The sequence below is a fragment of the Sesamum indicum genome, linkage group LG10 (assembly GCF_026168435.1).
Source record: "Sesamum indicum cultivar Baizhima isolate 11 linkage group LG10, ASM2616843v1, whole genome shotgun sequence".
NCBI lineage: Eukaryota > Viridiplantae > Streptophyta > Magnoliopsida > Lamiales > Pedaliaceae > Sesamum > Sesamum indicum.
The window spans coordinates 20,518,448-20,536,758 of record NC_142666.1 but is presented as its reverse complement, the minus strand read 5'-3'; the positions used below and the strand labels follow the sequence as shown (position 1 = coordinate 20,536,758).

The 18,311-nt window shown below is 32.7% G+C and overlaps 4 protein-coding genes across 4 annotated transcripts; 2 read left to right on the top strand and 2 right to left on the bottom strand.

Annotated features, from left to right (window-relative positions):
- Positions 1-16: 16 nt before the first annotated feature.
- On the bottom strand, positions 17-2,432 carry LOC105171430 (F-box-like protein). The gene is made up of 4 exons (XM_011092547.3): positions 2,147-2,432; positions 1,829-2,008; positions 1,097-1,345; positions 17-491 (listed from the first exon to the last, which is right to left on the bottom strand). The coding sequence occupies exons 1-4, from the start codon at positions 2,222-2,224 to the stop codon at positions 228-230; spliced, it is 771 nt and encodes a 256-aa protein (XP_011090849.1). The 5' UTR covers positions 2,225-2,432; the 3' UTR covers positions 17-227.
- A 351-nt stretch (positions 2,433-2,783) lies between these two features.
- PCB2 (NAD(P)-binding Rossmann-fold superfamily protein) lies at positions 2,784-4,415 on the top strand. The gene has a single exon (XM_011092545.3). The coding sequence runs from the start codon at positions 3,007-3,009 to the stop codon at positions 4,267-4,269; it is 1,263 nt and encodes a 420-aa protein (XP_011090847.1). The 5' UTR covers positions 2,784-3,006; the 3' UTR covers positions 4,270-4,415.
- Positions 4,416-4,483: 68 nt separating this feature from the next.
- On the bottom strand, positions 4,484-7,291 carry LOC105171429 (CASP-like protein 1). Its single transcript, XM_011092546.3, has 3 exons — positions 6,963-7,291; positions 5,163-5,289; positions 4,484-4,978 (listed from the first exon to the last, which is right to left on the bottom strand). The coding sequence occupies exons 1-3, from the start codon at positions 7,232-7,234 to the stop codon at positions 4,745-4,747; spliced, it is 633 nt and encodes a 210-aa protein (XP_011090848.1). The 5' UTR covers positions 7,235-7,291; the 3' UTR covers positions 4,484-4,744.
- A 7,933-nt stretch (positions 7,292-15,224) lies between these two features.
- Positions 15,225-17,254, top strand: LOC105171427 (CASP-like protein 1E2). The gene is made up of 2 exons (XM_011092544.3): positions 15,225-15,632; positions 16,699-17,254. The coding sequence occupies exons 1-2, from the start codon at positions 15,244-15,246 to the stop codon at positions 17,033-17,035; spliced, it is 726 nt and encodes a 241-aa protein (XP_011090846.1). The 5' UTR covers positions 15,225-15,243; the 3' UTR covers positions 17,036-17,254.
- Positions 17,255-18,311: the final 1,057 nt, after the last annotated feature.

The window sequence follows — 18,311 nt, the reverse complement described above, 5'->3', positions numbered from 1 at the left end:
GTGGTATTCTGGCAACTGAGGAACAATGGATAGAATCAAATTGCACATGTGAATAACTGAGTAACATAGATTTAAAGCAGTACAAAGACCTATTTACAGGCCAACATTACATATAGATACATTAATGCCTCCTCACATCTGATTCTCTTGCAAGATATACAAATCCAAGAACACCCCCACAGATGTATTTACATAGTTGAACTATTGAAGCTTTCAGTTTCGCACACTTAAGCAACTTGGTGAGACCAGGATGACCCACAGGGCTTAGCAGCAGAAATTTGAACACGAATAACTTCGTGAATGGCACCACGATGAAGAACTCCAAGTACTTCTTCGTTAGATGCAGGTAGATCTCGTAGAGAGACGTTACGGGAATGTACTTCATCCCGCAAACGGAATCCATAAAACCATCTGCCAAGCTTCCACCACTGGACGCACACCTGCCTTTCTGAGATCCGGCTGCTGTTAAGTGCTTCTATGACGTAGTCAGCCTATAAGGCAGCAGAAAATATTTCAGCAACAACTCTTAATCGTGATTTTTCATTAATTTCTTATAATCACATATGAAACTAGCTACATTCACAGGGAGATCCAACCCATCATTCCACCAAGTCAGCAAGCCCGTCAATAGGATATAAACATGCTTATGAACTTCTTCTTATAGTAGTGCCCGGAAGAGAATTACAGAACAAGAATCAAATCCACCAACTTGATTCATGCAACTTTGCCCAAAATGTATAGAACTCGACGATGGCAATCACTGGTATGGTACAAAAGAATATTTGCAGGAAACTAAACAAGAGAAGCAGTTGAAGGCCATTGCTCATGGGACCATAAAATTAACAGGCTTCGAAATGCTAAAAGAATTTAATCATAAACGCAGAATCTACAAAACATTAAGGATTCACCACATCCCTAAAAGATATTTGACTACTATTTGATTGGGTCAAATTGCATACACATGTTGCGAAGGACAAAAACCATAAAACCACTTATAGCAAGTCAAGACATTTTTTTCCGGTATCTTGCTGATTATTAGTGAAATCTAAAGCAAATAAACATCAAATGCATCCGTTTGAGTAGTAGAACAAGTTACCGGAATGCCAAGCCAGACGACACAGTAGTGCAAGCCGACCAAGTTAAGCAGCACATTGAGCTTTGGTTTGAGTAAGAATATCTGAACATCTTTGAATCCAAAATGCAGTGAATTCAGCAATTCTATCGCTTTCAAGTAATTCCCAACCTCAATTGATTCATAAGCTAAAGCTCTTTCCACAAAATTTGTTACCAAGTCTGCTTTTCCAGACATCTCACTGTGCTTGCTTATGTACAAACACCTCCATCCCTAAAATGAAATAAGAATCTGGTGAAACTAATATATATATATATATATAACTCAGGGATCAGTGGTGCCCTTATCAAGATAGTAACACTTGAAGTAACACGCCTATTATGATAACAATTGGTCAATTACTTTGTCTGGTTCATGAATCCCAAAATGTCATAATTCACAAAATGACAACCTAACTTTGAAGGAGAAATTCCTAATCTATTAGGAAACAACTAAGCATTTCATTACCAATTCACTGTATCTCAAAAAGACAAAACTTCCACCGTATCACTTCAAGTACAAGAATTAAAATATGGACTGAATAAGGGAGATTTCGTTAAATGAAAAATTCACCATCAAGTAGAACAGTTCAACAAGAAGATGAAGCTAATACTTGAAACAATAATGCAGCCATCTGCGAACCTGAAAAATCTAAATTCATCATTATTCAGGCCAAACACAAATTGAAACATAAAATTCTGTAATTGAACAAAGGACCTTTGAATTGGAATCCATTTCTTGATCAACCTCATGGGATTGACTCTGCGAAGCAGAAGATTTTTCATCCACAAAATGTCCAGGCCACCTGTCCTTGCATAGAGCCTCCCACACATAGTCAGACCCGCACAACTCCCTCCAAAACCTTGAACAACTGCCTAATGAACACACATCAGAAACCTGAGAGAAAGATTAGAGCTTTTTCAAAACCCACTTCTCATAGAACGATTTAAGTCAAAATTAAGAAACAAGTGGGGGAAAAAGAAAGAAAACAAAAGGGTAATAGATAGCTACTACCATAGGATAAGTAGAAAGTACCTGTAGCGATGAAGCTATTTTGAGGGCAATATCATCAGGGAGTGTATTCTGTATGCTGATCGCCTGATGCGTATTCATGGGTTGTTATTTCTTGTTTCAAAGAAGACTATCCCTTTCTGCTAAAGAAGGAAAAGTATGGCGATGACTGATGAATTTCGAAGATTTTGATGGTTTCCTGTGATGCTACGAAGCTCAAAGCCTGAAAGAAAAATTCTAACAGTAACTCGTAACTGTACACGTGTTATGGTGTTTTTATTTATTCTATTCTGCCTACCCCCCCCCCCCCCCCCCTGCTGCTTGTGCAGCCAAATTTTTCGCCGCCCAAGTCAATTGTTAAGAATTGAAGCTATGTGGACTGCGGTGATCTTGAATTCTTGATCATGTGATTCCTCGCAAAAGATGGCACAACGTTTTAGTTTAAAGTGACCGTTTCTTTGTTCTACAATCAACTTTCTTGTTTACACGAAACACAAGTTACAGTAGTTGTCAATAATCAAATGCAATGTATATGATATTGTAATAGTTTTGTGGGCTGTATGCTGTACTCTTCAGCTACTCTCACATGTCTAGACATTTGGGCTTTTACCGGCCCAAAACTGTTGCTCTTTTCCTGGTCAAGATTTCAAGAATAGCTGCCGAGATTAGAATTTCTGTGATCTTCCCACCAAATATCAACCATTCATTTGGATTCCACTCTGATAGAGGCGAAAAACATATTGTCACCAGGTATACTATCCTGCCGTCGTTCGCCTCAGATTTTTGTTCAATCTTGGAACTTTTCTTTAACACAATGCTCTGTCTGAACCATAAACCCAAGTTTGTCTAAGAATTCCATTTTCTTGAACCAAACAAAAAGAAAAATGTCTATTTCCACCCCCTTCAGCAGCAATGGACTTACGTATCAGTCATCAAAAAGCCGCAGCTTTAAAAGGCATTTTTCATATCATTTGATTAGCCAAGTCCAGGTAACTACAGTTCCATATGCTATTCCTCTTCCTTCTGTGTATTTGTCTAAACCCAAAAGATTTAGTAAAGAAAGATTTAAACTTGTGACAGCTTCAGCTACCCCAACTGTTGAAACACCCAAAATTTCGTTCAGAGGCAAAAATCCAAAAGATGTTAATGTATTGGTTGTGGGTTCTACTGGTTATATTGGAAAATTTGTAGTAAAGGAGTTAGTTAAAAGAGGGTTCAATGTTACGGCAATTGCAAGGGAAAGAAGTGGTATAAGGGGCAAGAACAGTAAAGAGGAGACCTTGGAATTGTTGAGTGGTGCGAATGTATGCTTTTCAGATGTCACAAACTTGGAATCATTAGAGAAAAGCATTGAGAATCTTGGGATGTCTGTGGATGTTGTTGTCTCTTGTCTTGCTAGTAGGTCTGGTGGAGTAAAGGACTCATGGCTGATTGATTACGAGGCCACAAAGAATAGTCTTCTTGCTGGTAGGAAATTTGGAGCTGCACATTTTGTTCTGTTGTCTGCAATTTGTGTGCAAAAGCCCCTTCTTGAATTTCAGCGTGCAAAGTTGAAATTCGAGGCTGAGTTGATCGAAGAAGCCAAGAAGGATAAAGGGTTCACTTATAGTATTGTTAGACCTACTGCATTTTTCAAGAGCTTAGCAGGTCAGGTCGAGTTGGTGAAGGATGGCAAGCCTTATGTCATGTTTGGAGATGGAAAATTGTGCGCTTGCAAGCCTATAAGTGAGCCAGATTTGGCTTCATTTATCACGGATTGTGTGTCGAGCCAAGAATTGATCAATAAGATTCTACCGATTGGTGGACCAGGAGATGCATTGACCCCATTGGAGCAAGGGGAGATGCTGTTTAGGCTTGCAGGGAAAGAACCTAAGTTCTTGAAAGTTCCAATTCAAATAATGGATTTTGCGATTGGAGTTCTTGATTTCCTTGTCAAGATATTCCCTTCCCTGGAAGATGCGGCTGAGTTTGGAAAGATAGGCAGGTATTATGCTGCCGAGAGTATGTTGATTTGGGATCCTAAGACTGGAGAATACGATGCTGAGAAGACACCAAGCTATGGTAATGACACTTTGGAAGAATTCTTCCAGAGGGTACTAGAAGAAGGAATGTCTGGTCAGGAGTTGGGGGAGCAAACGATTTTCTAACTAAATTCTTGTACAACTTTGAGTTAGAACACCTACTCTCTCAACCATTCTTTTTTAGTCTGAGAAGTTTCTAAGGTATGTGGTTCACCTGATTCTACTTAACTACGATGAGTTTGATATATAGTGATCTTCATTCCGATGTCAAACGAGAATATGTACATGTTATGAATTCTGGTTAATTGCTTCATAGAAGTAAAAAGAACTGTCACAAGGGTTGAATTAAGTAGTCGTTTTATTGAGATCGAAACTAAAACGAAATAATTCTTGAGTTCAGTCGAACACATTATGGAATCACATATACAGAAATGAATACACGACGTATGGGTTCTGACTTCTAGTTCAGCAAACTGCACAAGAAAAATCACACATCTACATATGCACACACGACGCAAAGCTCCACGGTCCACAAGAAACAAACTGATTTAGCTGATGAAGAGTTTCTGGGATATGAATTACATTCACAGCCCAGTCAGTATTAGTAGCTGTGCTTTGGGATTCTCTTAGATAGGGAGTAAATGGAGAGCAAAACCAGCAACGCCAGCACGACGGATCCAAACAAGGAGACAGCAATTGAAGCTCCAATATGCCTGCAGAATTCACCGTATATGTCGCAGATCTTTCTCCATTGAACGTGAGTATTGCCCTTCAAACCTATGTAAGCAACTCCACCTGCTGTTCCTGTCGCAGCAGCCACAATTCCTAACAATAGCTGCACAACATACATTGTCAAGAATCAATACTTTTGCTTCCTCTGGTTCGAATCAAAATTCTCAACTCTCCGGCTACATTTGAATTGATGGGAGAAAGAATTTCAAATGACTCCACGATTTTGAAATTCATTGATATTCAACAAAGCATCGCTCAAAGTTAAAGGATTTGAAACGAGAGATTACCACATCAAAAATAACAAAATGAGAGAGGAATCTTGGATAGGAAGCAGGCTTGCGGAGGGCAAACAAGGATATGAGTGTGGTTATAGCTCCATATAAACCTGCAACTGACAGTGCTGCTACAAAGTATCTGCATCATCAACAATGAATTTATTAATTATTTTCAGTAATTAAAAAGAAATAAAAATAAAAATAGGAAAATACCCGTTGGCTTAGGTCATATGTGAGAGGGTAATTCTCCATATTTTCTAACTACGAAAAAAATGTTTTAATAATTCTAACTACGAAAAAATAAAAAAACAAATATGAAAGTTTCGTTTGGATTGATGGATTTAAAAATTATGAACTTTAAATAAGGATAATTACATGTAAACTTCTCGTGGTTGGGAAGATTACACCTAATACTCCTAATGCTTGATTCTGCCTAATAAATAGTAAAAAATTCATCAAATTTGCCAATAGCAACAAGTTGAATGGGAATTCGTATTTATCCTCAATTGATCTATTACTCACTTATTGCAGGTCAAACAAATCTTTTGAAAATGTATAAGGATAGTTTGGTCAGAAAAGATTTATTCGACTTGTAATAGGTCAGTAATAAGTCAATCCGGGTAAATACGGATTTTCATTCAACTTCTTTACTAAAATCAACAAATTCATTGAATTTTGACTAACAAATGACTCTATTTGTTAGATAAAAATAAATATTAGAGATATTAAACGTAATTTTTTAAATTATAAGAGATTTATGTGTAATTGTACTAAACTCACCAAAAGAGATATAATTTTCTCTTTTGAATAAAAAAAATATTTGTTTATAACAAATTTGCCCTTTAATGGGCCTTGTCATTCGGCCATTTGGGCTGATGACAATGTGCTACAGACAATTATTAATTCAAAATTCAAATAAATAATCTTTTAGTATTAATTATATGCTGGATATATATATATATATATATATATATAAATTAATTAATTAGTTTCCTGGAAAAAGAACTCAATCAATGAAGAGCAATCATTAATCTCTCCCCCCTTTAATTCCCTTTCTCTTCACCACTTGGAATTATCTATTAATATCATTTGAGGATGATTTCATCTTAAAAACTTAATTTAAAAATAAGATAAAATGAAAACAGCTTGCGTCTTTTAATGCGAAATGTTGTTTTATTTATATATTTTATTAATATTTATGAAAACACACCCTAATTATATATTTAAAAAATTATTTTATACCAATTTTGTATATTAAATAAAATAAAAGATATAATACCTTTTCTACAGACAAAAAGATCAAAACAAGTGTTACGTAAGACAACTTTTAGCAAATTCAATTTTCTATTTCAAATCATATAACATCTTATATTTTATTCAACATAGTGTATAAAAAAATTTCTAAATAAAATAGTTACATAATTTGTATATACATATTAAATAAAATAGATGATGCCATAATTTAAATAGAAACTTAAATCCGCCACTTTAATTGTAGGACAAAATAGTGTTGAGGCGCCATATTAGAGCTCCAAGAACACATACATACAGTATTTAAAAAACTAATTAAGGACATACTCACAATCATATTTTTAATTACAAGAGCTTTTTTATCCAAATCAAAACAATCACATAATAAGATATACTTATCATGTAATTGATCATTTCTTTTTAATATATACCTATCAAACGACAAATATATTGCACTGCGTATAACTTACTACGGTTCAACCACCACCCACTCCACAGCCAAATAAAAACTTATAATCATCATAAAATAAAAACTTATTTTACACACACACAGAGACTTACATGAAAGCTGGTGAGTGAGTGAATTTGGCAGGTCGAGGAGTGAGGAAAGGAGGAATTGGTATGGGAATAAGTTCCGTTTGCTTGCTTGTGACCATCACCACCACCGCCACCACACCTGAAGCAAACAGCAAGAATCTCAGCACCACATCCGCCGCCGCGAACGACCTACTACTAGGTGCTCTCTCCGCCGGACCTCGGTTGTCCGATGGTGTCGCCGCCTTATCCACCAGCTTTCCGGCTTCCGAATGAGCTGCTGTATCTGTGGACGCCATGGACACTCTATACGTACGTATTCTGTCTCTATGTGTTGTTGAACAGTAATTAAGATTATAGGGGATATGAATGTGATATATATAGAGAGCGGAAATTTCTTTCTTTATTTTTTTATTTTTATTTTTATTTTTATTTTTTTTGGGGGGGGGGGGGTTTGGGTGATACATTTCTACACGCCAAGCAATTTTTATTTGTTATTATGATTATAATTATGTGTATATAATTAGTATATTTGTTCATATTCTGAGCTAATAAAATGTCATAGGTGGGATGCCTTGACCTGCACGGATACAATTACTAGTTGAATCAAACTAACAATATAATATTAAAAAAGCTTGGAAAACTCAATAACAATCTATCATTGACTATTGCTTATATATATATATATATAGGCTCAATTATATTTACAACCCCTCAGTAAATGTGAAATTACATATCTTTCTAAAAAAAAGATTGGTATAATACTTGCACTCCTTCAAAAATTCTCCACGCACAATTATATTCTTTTTGTTGTGATTTGAACAAAAAATACTGACGTTAACAAAGAATTTACATTAAATTTTAATTTTATCTCTAATTCAGCATACCATTTAATTTATTGACAAAGATACTGTATTAGTAATATTTTATATTTACAAGGAGTGTAAATGCAATATATATAAATTTAAAATGGTATTATTCTAATAAAATATTATTTATAAATTATTATCATCGGATAAAAAATAGCCGTTGTTAAGTGAAAAAGCTAGCATATTGTCAATAATATATACAAAATGTGCTGATTGATGTTTAAAATTAAAAGTTTTTTGTATCTGTTTGGGTTGAAATCAATATTATTAATCTTTCAAATTTTAACAAAGAAATATAGTTGTAAATGTAGAATTTTTAAAAAAGGTATAATTACAATTTCATATTTTAGAGAGAGGTAGGTGTGATTAATCCTAATGTATATATATATATATATACATGGGAATGGAACATATTGAATTGTATATATTTTGAATGGAAGGTATGAATGTAACAAGTTGAATTTACATGGGGTCTTGACTATTCAATATTAATTATTAGAAAATAGGTTTCTTTCTTAAGTTGACAAACAAAAGAATTTGAACGTATTAAAAAATATAATCAAATTCAAACATTTTCTTGAACATTAGAAATTGTTGGTAATTTTCCTGCCCATGTTCATATGTATATTTTTTAATAATGTAGAAATGAATAATATATTTATATATATAAGATTAAAAATAAATAAATGAAGATGTTGTAACAATCACTCAGGGCCCCCACAATATTTGGTGTCTATGCTATGTGAACTGATGTAGTGTTTGTAGCCTTGTTTTAAAATTGTTTAATGGGTAGATGTTCAAAAGACTATGATGAACAATTTAATTATTAATTTGTTGGGTCATGACAACTAATTTGGTAAGCCCATCATTTGAAGACTATCTATACATTATTTATTCTAATATATGTATCTATATATATATAAAAGATTATTTTTACTCATAAATGACGGTATGTGAAATATCAATTTTTTTACTGTATCAACAATGCCTGTAATTTAGTTTTCTTTCTTTAATTTTCTTTTTCTCTCTCTCTATTTATAAAAGAAAAATGTGATACGATAATTTATATATTTTATTCTTCTTTATATTATTGAAGAATGTTTTTTTAAGAAATTGATCAAGTAGATTATTATATTTGTTAATACGATTAAGCTCTAGCCAATCAATGAGGTTGGACTCTATTGGCGAAATTGATGTCCGCTTTGTGCATGAGATGTTTATTCTACTGCATAATAGGTGTTGTTTTTACTATAATAATAAGTGTTGATTAGATTTAATTTATTTGATATTATTGATCGAAGTATGATTGTTGTTAGATTAATATTCAATATATATGAATAATTATAATGAATTTATTTTAATTAATAATAATTGATGACGCTTAACTCAAAAGAAATAAAAATAAATTAGGCACTAGAAAAATGCTTTATTAAGAGCCACTTAAGTGGGTAATAACTAATTAATCACACTACCATCTAAACTCTCTTATGAATCTATAAAGACTGGTGGCATCAACATGACACTAATTAAGCTACCAAAATCTTTAAACTACGTATCATTATTCAACTGCTATAAACATCATACAATATTTTAACCAACGATTAATAAAAAAATAATATTATAAGTTGTAATTAAAATTAAGATATGAGTGTTTAATTTGAATATATTTTCAGAAGCTCCATAATTTTATTATATAGTAAAAATAAGTTCATAAGCGTATATTATACAAATATTTAAAAATAGGTAGGAATAATAAGTAGATAATAAATATAAAAGAGAGGCCTCCACATTATTGATTTGATGTACAATTCAGACATGAAAGTTGATTGTTATTGTCGTGGAGCAATCAAGAAAAGAATGTGGTGTTAGAAAAATACATAAATTCAACATCTTGACTAAGATATTTAACGGCTGCGTAATTGAACTTGTCATGATGGAACACTCTCATCTTATCCATTAATTCCTGCTGAAAAAGTCAGCATTGCTTGGTACGAAAACTCCCTCCCCTCTATTTCCAATTTACGATTTTATCCTTTGATTTACGAATATTTTCAGCTCATTTCAATGCCTAAAAGGACTTCTTTATTCAATCAATTATGTCATAAATAAATAATGAAATTAAGTAATTTATATGTCTCAAGACGTTTTTTTTTATACCTCTTTTTAAAATATAATCATAAAAACTCATACGAAATTAAAATAAACAATACCTCGTACAATATTGGGGGCACTGATCGAGTCATTTTGGGGGCATATGTGGGGACGAAGTCATATATTTGTCCTAAGTTCCTCGTATCGAGGGCTGATAACGTAGGCAAGCATCATATGTGTTGTAGACGGGCAGATTGAGCAGCTTATAAACTCAAAGACTTTTATTTCTTTAGCAGCCGCCTTTTTAGGACAAATTCTTGAAGCTCATACAGAATCAAGCCGATAATACCACGTACAATGAGGTATCGATCGAGTCATAAATTGCATAAAAATACATATAATAAATATAAATATTTTCGAGATTCATATCTTTTGATATAGCTTATAACTTATGACTACATAATACATCCATATCATTCAATTATTTTAAGATTAATAACAAAGAAAATTATTATTTAAGTTCTATTTCTTTTTTCTATATGTCAAGCTGTAACTGTACTATATATATATATATATATATTTTTTTTACATATATATAATTATCATCAAACGATGTTAACAAATCGTCGTCGACATTGCTTCGGATGATTCCAAACTACAAAATTACCCTCTAAATTAAAATTAAATGCAAATAATTCAATTGTGAATTTGAGTCATATATAGCTATTTAATTTACTTTTAATAGTACTATATTTTTTCTTCGTTTACTTTGAATTTATTGATTAATTTAAAAATACTAAATATTATAATAATAATAATATTATGTTGGTTAATTTAAAATAATCGATATTTAAAAAAAATGCATAAAACCAATAAAAAGGAATATCTTAATTCTATAGCATGTTATACGTTACCTTTGAGTTGTCATAAATTAGTGACTGACAATTAAAATTAAGGGGATCACATCGTTATCTGATTAAATCGGATTTTCATTGACCAAATTAATTTTAGGTAAATAAAACATAGGAATGATTTTCTTTTGTCGATCTCCTTCACATGTGAAGATTCTGATCTAATTTTTAAATAATTTAGTGAAGATTACAGCTAAGGTTGAGTAAAATGATAATTTCATTTTAAAAAACTTGGTCGTGCTTAATATATAATTTAAATTTTCACTACCAAAGAATATTATCATTATTTAAAAAAATTATTCGTTATTATTTGGATGACATTAGTTTTATACATGGAAAATTCATCAGAGTTCTCAATGATTGGCTTGGCCCTCACGTTAACAATTAAATATCACTATCAATAATTAGTAAATTATTATATAGATAATCAATAGCACATGTAACAACTTAACGACAACTCTATGTGTTATTATAATTCCTGAATTATCACTATGTATATGTTATTAATTAATGTGTGAATTACAACAGGTTCTTCGAGATTTATTATAATTATACATATTCTTTTATTATTTAAAATATTAGAAATACTTTCACAAAAATAAGATTGTATAACAAATATCTCTTCTTGACAGCCCATTGTTGAAAATTACTGGCCGTCGAACAAATACCTCCTCGTGAAAGTCCATTATAGGGAAATAGTAGTTGTCTAACAAATAATTCCTCGTGACAGCCCATTGTAGGGGGTACTGACTAGACGATAGTTAATTTTAGAGGATATTTGTAATTTTTCAAATAACGATGACGTATTTATAATTGTAACATTTATCATGAGAACCCATTGTAATTTGCCCTTAATTAATAGTAGTGGCAACTTAATTAAATTCTTATTTCTACTAATTTTTTAACAATTATTTTAGAAATAAATAATAGTTATACTTCAATATATGTTTAGCGTATTTTAATAATTATTCTCTAATATTGTTGATGTGGTCACAAATAGGTGGCCCAAAATCAAGCCCACTTCTTAGCCCAACAAACTAGTCCGAAAGGCCTAAAGTGGATAAAGACGCAAAGGGTTTTTGCCCCTCTTTCCATAGCAACCCAAGAAAGCTTATGGCTTAGAGAGTTGGCATGTTCAAGAAACCCAAGATCTACCGTGGCAGCCAACTAGGCATTTGTTCAGTTGGAGGATCGCCACTGAACTAGGTCATTAAGAGGAAGCTAAGGAAAGCATACTCCTAGAGAAGTAGACTCCCCGCTCCCCTAAAGTTTCCTGACCAGAAGTAACTCCCATAAGATCCCTTGGCCAATAATATAAGGATTCCTAGAGATACTTATCCGCTGCCAACCACCTCCCTCAACCCTCTCGAAGACCAAACCCCCTTAACACTTAGAGACCTCAGCTATAAAAACGACTTTAGTCCCCTTAAATAGGGGATGATATTTTAGGAGCACTCACAAGCAATTTTTCTCATGCATTTTCTCACTTATTTGTGATCTTTTATCATATTTCATTACGATTCATTAATACTTTCTTTTCCCAACATTATTATTTCAATATTTGATACAAAATTGTGCATTAAGTGCTAACATCTTTTTCTCAAGTCCTCCCTTCTCACGCTTGAGAAAAATTCAACCTGACCAAAGAGTTCAGTCTATATTCGATTCGACTCGTGCGATTTTTGTACGCATCAGTCGTATCATGAGTATTGTTATTCTTATAACGAGTATGCTTGTAAAATGTAATATTATTATGGCCCATGACCCATTGGTAGGCCCAACCCAATCCACCACCTAAAACCTATTCATCTAGATAGCTGCCCAATCTACTGCATTGGCCCATTATTGGCTTGGCCCACTTCTACCACCCAGCCACTCAGAGCCGACTTGGTCCTCTTCAGTTTAAAAGGTCTCTCACTCTCTCTATGTGCAGAATGAAAAACCCTAACCGTAATTCCCTACGTCTCTTTCGCCCTTTCTCTCTCCAATCTCTTCTCGATTTTCTTGCCCCCTCTTTCCCTCTCTCTCCGGTATCAATGTTTTTCTCCTTATTTAAGCCGCCAGTTTTCTGGTGAAAAACAACGAAAGAAAACAAAACATTTGTATCTCTCTTTTCTCCGATCAAAGTGTTCTTAATGAACAATCTCCTAAGTGGAAACCTGATTTGTTGATTTGGATCTATGTGTCTGACCGTTAGTGGTTGTTTGAGTGATTGAGCCTTGGTGGTGTGTTTTGGGTTTAAGTAACCGGTGTAGTGGTTGCCGATCTTGGTAGCTGTGGGCTACCCCTACCGAATCTGGTATTGAGCCATTTATCTCTTTTCTGTTCTTGTTCCTCATTTAATGTTAATATTTTTATGTAAGTATATTTGTTAATATTTCCTCGAATATTTCGGTAATATTGATTTGTAATATTAAAGGATTTTTGGAGCCCACGATTCTCTATAATAATTTGATTAGGGTTTATTATTTGGACTCACTAGTGGAGAGTTTTCTCCCAACAATGATGAGGATAAATACGTACGGACAATAAATCCTTGAGAAAATAAGTCAAAATTACTTGGTTGATTTCAAGATCCTGCCATTTCTAAGTGATCGATTCAACCTGGCCCGACATGCCCAACGTCCCATAAGGGTGGTCGTTGATTGAGATATAATTGTTGTCTGTATATATTAGCGGGCAAAACCATAAATACACCTCCTACTGTTGTATTACTCTTTAAGACTTAATCTTTGTATTCAATTTATTAGTAATGTCGATCAACATCCATCATCAGTTACAAATAATTAGTTCGAGCGATTTATAAGTTGTAAAATTTTATTTTTTTAATAAGATATTTTTTAAAACTAAATTGTAAAATTCAACAAAATCAATAAGAATATTACCTGACACAATATAACACTGATCAAATCCAAAATCATATCAACGTCGAAATGATTGGCCTACGCATCCCAATAACTCTAAACCTGTAGTCCCAAGTTATTCGGGAAGGGTGATAATGAGTGGTGTGGACGTGGGCGACGCAGACACGCGATCATAGTAGACCATAGGAAATCGCGCAAGCCGGGTGGTGCGTTTCCCTCCACACTCCACAGTTGGGCAAAATCAAGAAACCAAAGAAAATATCCTCAAGACCAAATATATAATATAAAATATTATCGTTTGGAACTGTAAAATTTAATGCAGAAATAAATACACAACGCCCACAATACAATCCATCATGACAGCTGCTTTACGTAATTAGTGTATCTGTCTGTTCAATGGTCAAAATTGGAACTCTTATTTTTGCTTTTGGGGTCAGGTGGCAAAAATGTGAACAAATGTTGGGGTCAGAAGAATTTGAATGGTAAATGAACGCGTTCATACCATCCTTGATTCTCTGAGTTTGCGTCATCAGCTCTCCACAATTTCATCTCATTTTTCCAATTATTGATTCTATTTTCTGCCTGTACTAATTAATTACTTTGCTTAATTGAATTTAATTAAAATATAGTAATTAGAGGAGCTTCACAGGTTTTTTATTTATATATCATTCAAAAAGAATTATTTAAAAATTAATACTCTTTCATTATTTGAAAATTAATACTATTCATTACAGCCCATTATAGAATGTATTTTATTTTTGTTAGATGAACGTTAATTTCAAGATCAATTATTAATTATTAATATACAATAAATTTCTTGTAAATTCCATTATAATGTATCACTTAACGTTAACTCATTGCTTAATTAGTCTTAACCCCATAAAAGAATACCAACCCTATTGCATGTGAAGTAGAATCATTTTTTGTAGTTAATTGCAATCGATCACAACAACCAAGTGGTCTATTACCTACACACTTACCATTCTTTCCACTCAATTGTCTTTATTACAACTGATATTATTTTTATATTTCATAAACACACATAAAATATTTGGTAATTCATTATGCATATAAGTATAATATAATATAATTTTAAAAAAATACTATCACGAGCATGGTGTCAAACAGCTGTCAATAGAGTCAATGGTGTCTAATTTAATTAACGAAGTTGAGGCTCGAAAACTATACTATCATGGGTTTGAATCCTGTCAATGTCTGAAATATTATTCTACTTTAATAGTAAGCGTTGATTAGATATAAGTATTTAATTTTAATGATTGTAATAAATATATTAAAAAAAGATAAGAGTTGATGGATTTGGTTTAAATTTTCAAATAGATGTAAAAGAGAAGTCAAAATTGCAGAGAAGTCCATCCCTATCTTTCCCTTCCCCCGCAGCTCAGAGTCAAAGAGAGTAATGAAATACAAGTGTGAACACCGTATGCAAAACTGCAATTGCATTAAAGCATCCCAACTCACACGTCTGTCTTTTCCCCAACCATTACACACACGTACCCTCCACGATCATGCATTCATTTCCAGCACCCAATTTCACACACATACACACTTCTCTATGTGCATCTATACATATCTATTAATATATATACATGCTGCCACCTCCTCCCCATATCACACAAAAAAATCAAGTTCCCATTTTCACATCTCTCTCTCTCTCTCTCACACACACACACACACACTAGAGATGGAATCCCAATACAAAGTGAATAGCAATGGTGGGATTGAGAGCGGTTCAACGAATACTACTACTAGAGTGGCAAACAAGAGAAATTTAAGAGGTTGGGACTTGGTTTTGAGGTTCTTGGCACTATCGCTCAGCCTGGCCGCCGCCGTGGTTCTCGGCGTCGATAAGGAGAGCACCACCGTAGCGATGACCTTGGTCCCCACCCTGCCCGCCGTCAATGTTCCCGTCACCGCTAAGTGGCATTACTTGTCTGCTTTTGTGTAAGTGGCATACTCATCGCTACTTTCTGCATTCTACTCTTTGTACCTATGTATAATATGTCTGTGCAGTTAGTTAAGTGTAATAACCAAAAATATTAGTTAGTAATTGATTTTTGAGTTTGCTACATAAGTTAATTAATACTACTTATATTTGAAAAATTAGATAATCTATCCAACAAGTTTGTTTAATAAATTAGAAAAATTATTTAATTCAACCTTACTTGATCGGTCAACATTTATTACTCGAATAAATAAATATTACCATTCTTTTTTTAATTTTTAATTATACGAAAATCTTCCAATATAGAAAACTCTTGAATCAAATCAATTAGAAAGCAACTGTATCACACCTACTATGTGACGTGATTGATCAATTTTCCTGAACTGACCTCCAAGAATATAACAAGTCTATTCTACCTGTTATATAATTGGTTCAAGTTCAACAAAATTAAATTCAGGATAGAATTTTCCAAAATTTTGTTATATTAGTGTTTAAATATATAGCTTAAAATACCCCCAAAAAGAAAATGAATTTGGCGCTCGTGAGCTAATTCAAACTCCAATATATTTAGATATATGTAGTTTTTTTATTTAGTACTTGTTTAAAATAATTCGACCACTTATTTTTGTACTATACTCCTAACCAATAAATATCATGTATGGTCTATAATTATTGCGAGAAATAAGCGCAGTATTAGGTAAAATTTAATATATCTACACTAATAAATAGGCCCAAAAATTTAGGCTGTTTTAAATACGGAAAAGTCGAACATTTAATTGAGCTGTGGAATTGTTACCACATGTTAATGTCCAGAGAACACAACTGTAATGTACCCATCCAGCCACATCAATCAATTGAATTGCCACTTGATGGGTCATAGTTTGACAATTATTAAAATAGGTTGTCACGTATTATATCCAGGTGTGTAAATGAGTTGATATGAACATAACAGTTAGTCGGGTTGGACTCGAATTGAATTTCAAGACAAAAAAAATATTAAAATTTAATCAAATAAATTCAAATGATGTAATCATCACTAATTTGAAGAAATGCGTCTCGTCTCAGGTTCTTTGTGGTGGCAAACGCTATCGCATGCGCCCACGCCGCAATCTCATTGCTCCTTGCCTTAGCGAATAAGGGGGGAAACAAGGGAATCTCTTTGATGATTGTCCTCTTCGACCTAGTGATGGTGGCCCTACTCTTTTCGAGCTTCGGGGCCGCCCTTGCCATCGGTCTTATGGGCTACGAAGGGAACTCACACGTTCAGTGGAAAAAGGTGTGCAATGTGTTCGATAAGTTTTGCAATCAGGCGGCAGCCGCCTTCGGCCTCTCCGGTGCCGCCACGGTGGCGTTCTTCTTGTTGGTGGTGCTTGCCACCTTCAACCACCACAAGAAACACTAGATAGATCATTAGAGTGGAGTGAGTGGCCTTGGATTATGAGCTATATGCATAGAAAGTTTCCTAAACTGAGTAGGTTACCATACATGCATTGTGTTAATTTCAGTGTGGTGGAAAGGTGACAATTTTCAGTTCTTTTTTCGTTTAATTTTATGAACATTGAGATGTTCATATTTGTGACTTGTGATCATCACGCTTTCTAAGTTTAAAATCCTTTGAATATGTTTTGATAATTTTAAATTAAAAGTATTTCAATTTTTTTTATTTTAATTTTAAATTATATTTTGTTGAATATTGATATATTTTAAATCCTTTTGCAATTCAATAATTTGATATTGTTTGTTCAAAATTTTCTTTTAAATTCAAATGCACCATGAAAGAATATTGAAGAATTTGTAATGGGCTTTATTAGTTTATAAGCCCAGCCCAATTACAGTGTTCGGGTGGCCCAAGTCTTGAAGTGGGTCGGTTGAGTTGGTTTAGTTCCATCAAAATATAGGGTAAATTGTACCCAATTCCCAAAAATTACGAATTTTTTTATTTAAAAAATATACATATATTATCTTCAAATAAAAAAAATTATATAGTCCTATACGGTAAGTACATACTATTATTTTATTCTTATTCATTTTTTTTAAAATAACATTTGAAAAAATGTAATAAAAAATTAAGAGTAGATAAAGTAAATAATCCATAAGGCATATTAATTTATAAAAATATTTTAAAAAATTATGAATTAGATAAAATTATAATCATAATCTAAAAGGGTAATTTTATAAATGAAACCGTCCTTGTGTTTGGTAATGTCGAAATTTTTTAAAAAGTATATAAAATTATAATCGTAATTCAAAAGAACAATTTTATAATTGCAACTGTCCTTGTGTTTGGTGAAGTTAGATAGATGTTAAAATTAGGGATATATTTACAATATCTAAACAATAAGAGATATTTATAATTATATCAAATATCATAAGATGCAATGTCATTTGAACCAACAATAAGGGTGTATTATGTAACGATTAAATATTATTTTTACAAATTTAGTTTATATCTTTTATACTATTATAAAAGAAAATATTTTATTACACTAATTTTTAACACTCAATTTTATTCTTTAATTTTTTTAAAGAAAAAATTGGTCAGAATAGTAATTCCAATATTATTTAATAATTTCACAAACACAAATTTTTTTTCTCCCACCTTACTTATCTATATTTTTATTTTTATTTTTTTCTCTCTCACTTCACGTTTTTTTATCTTTAGGGACTTCTTTCTCTCA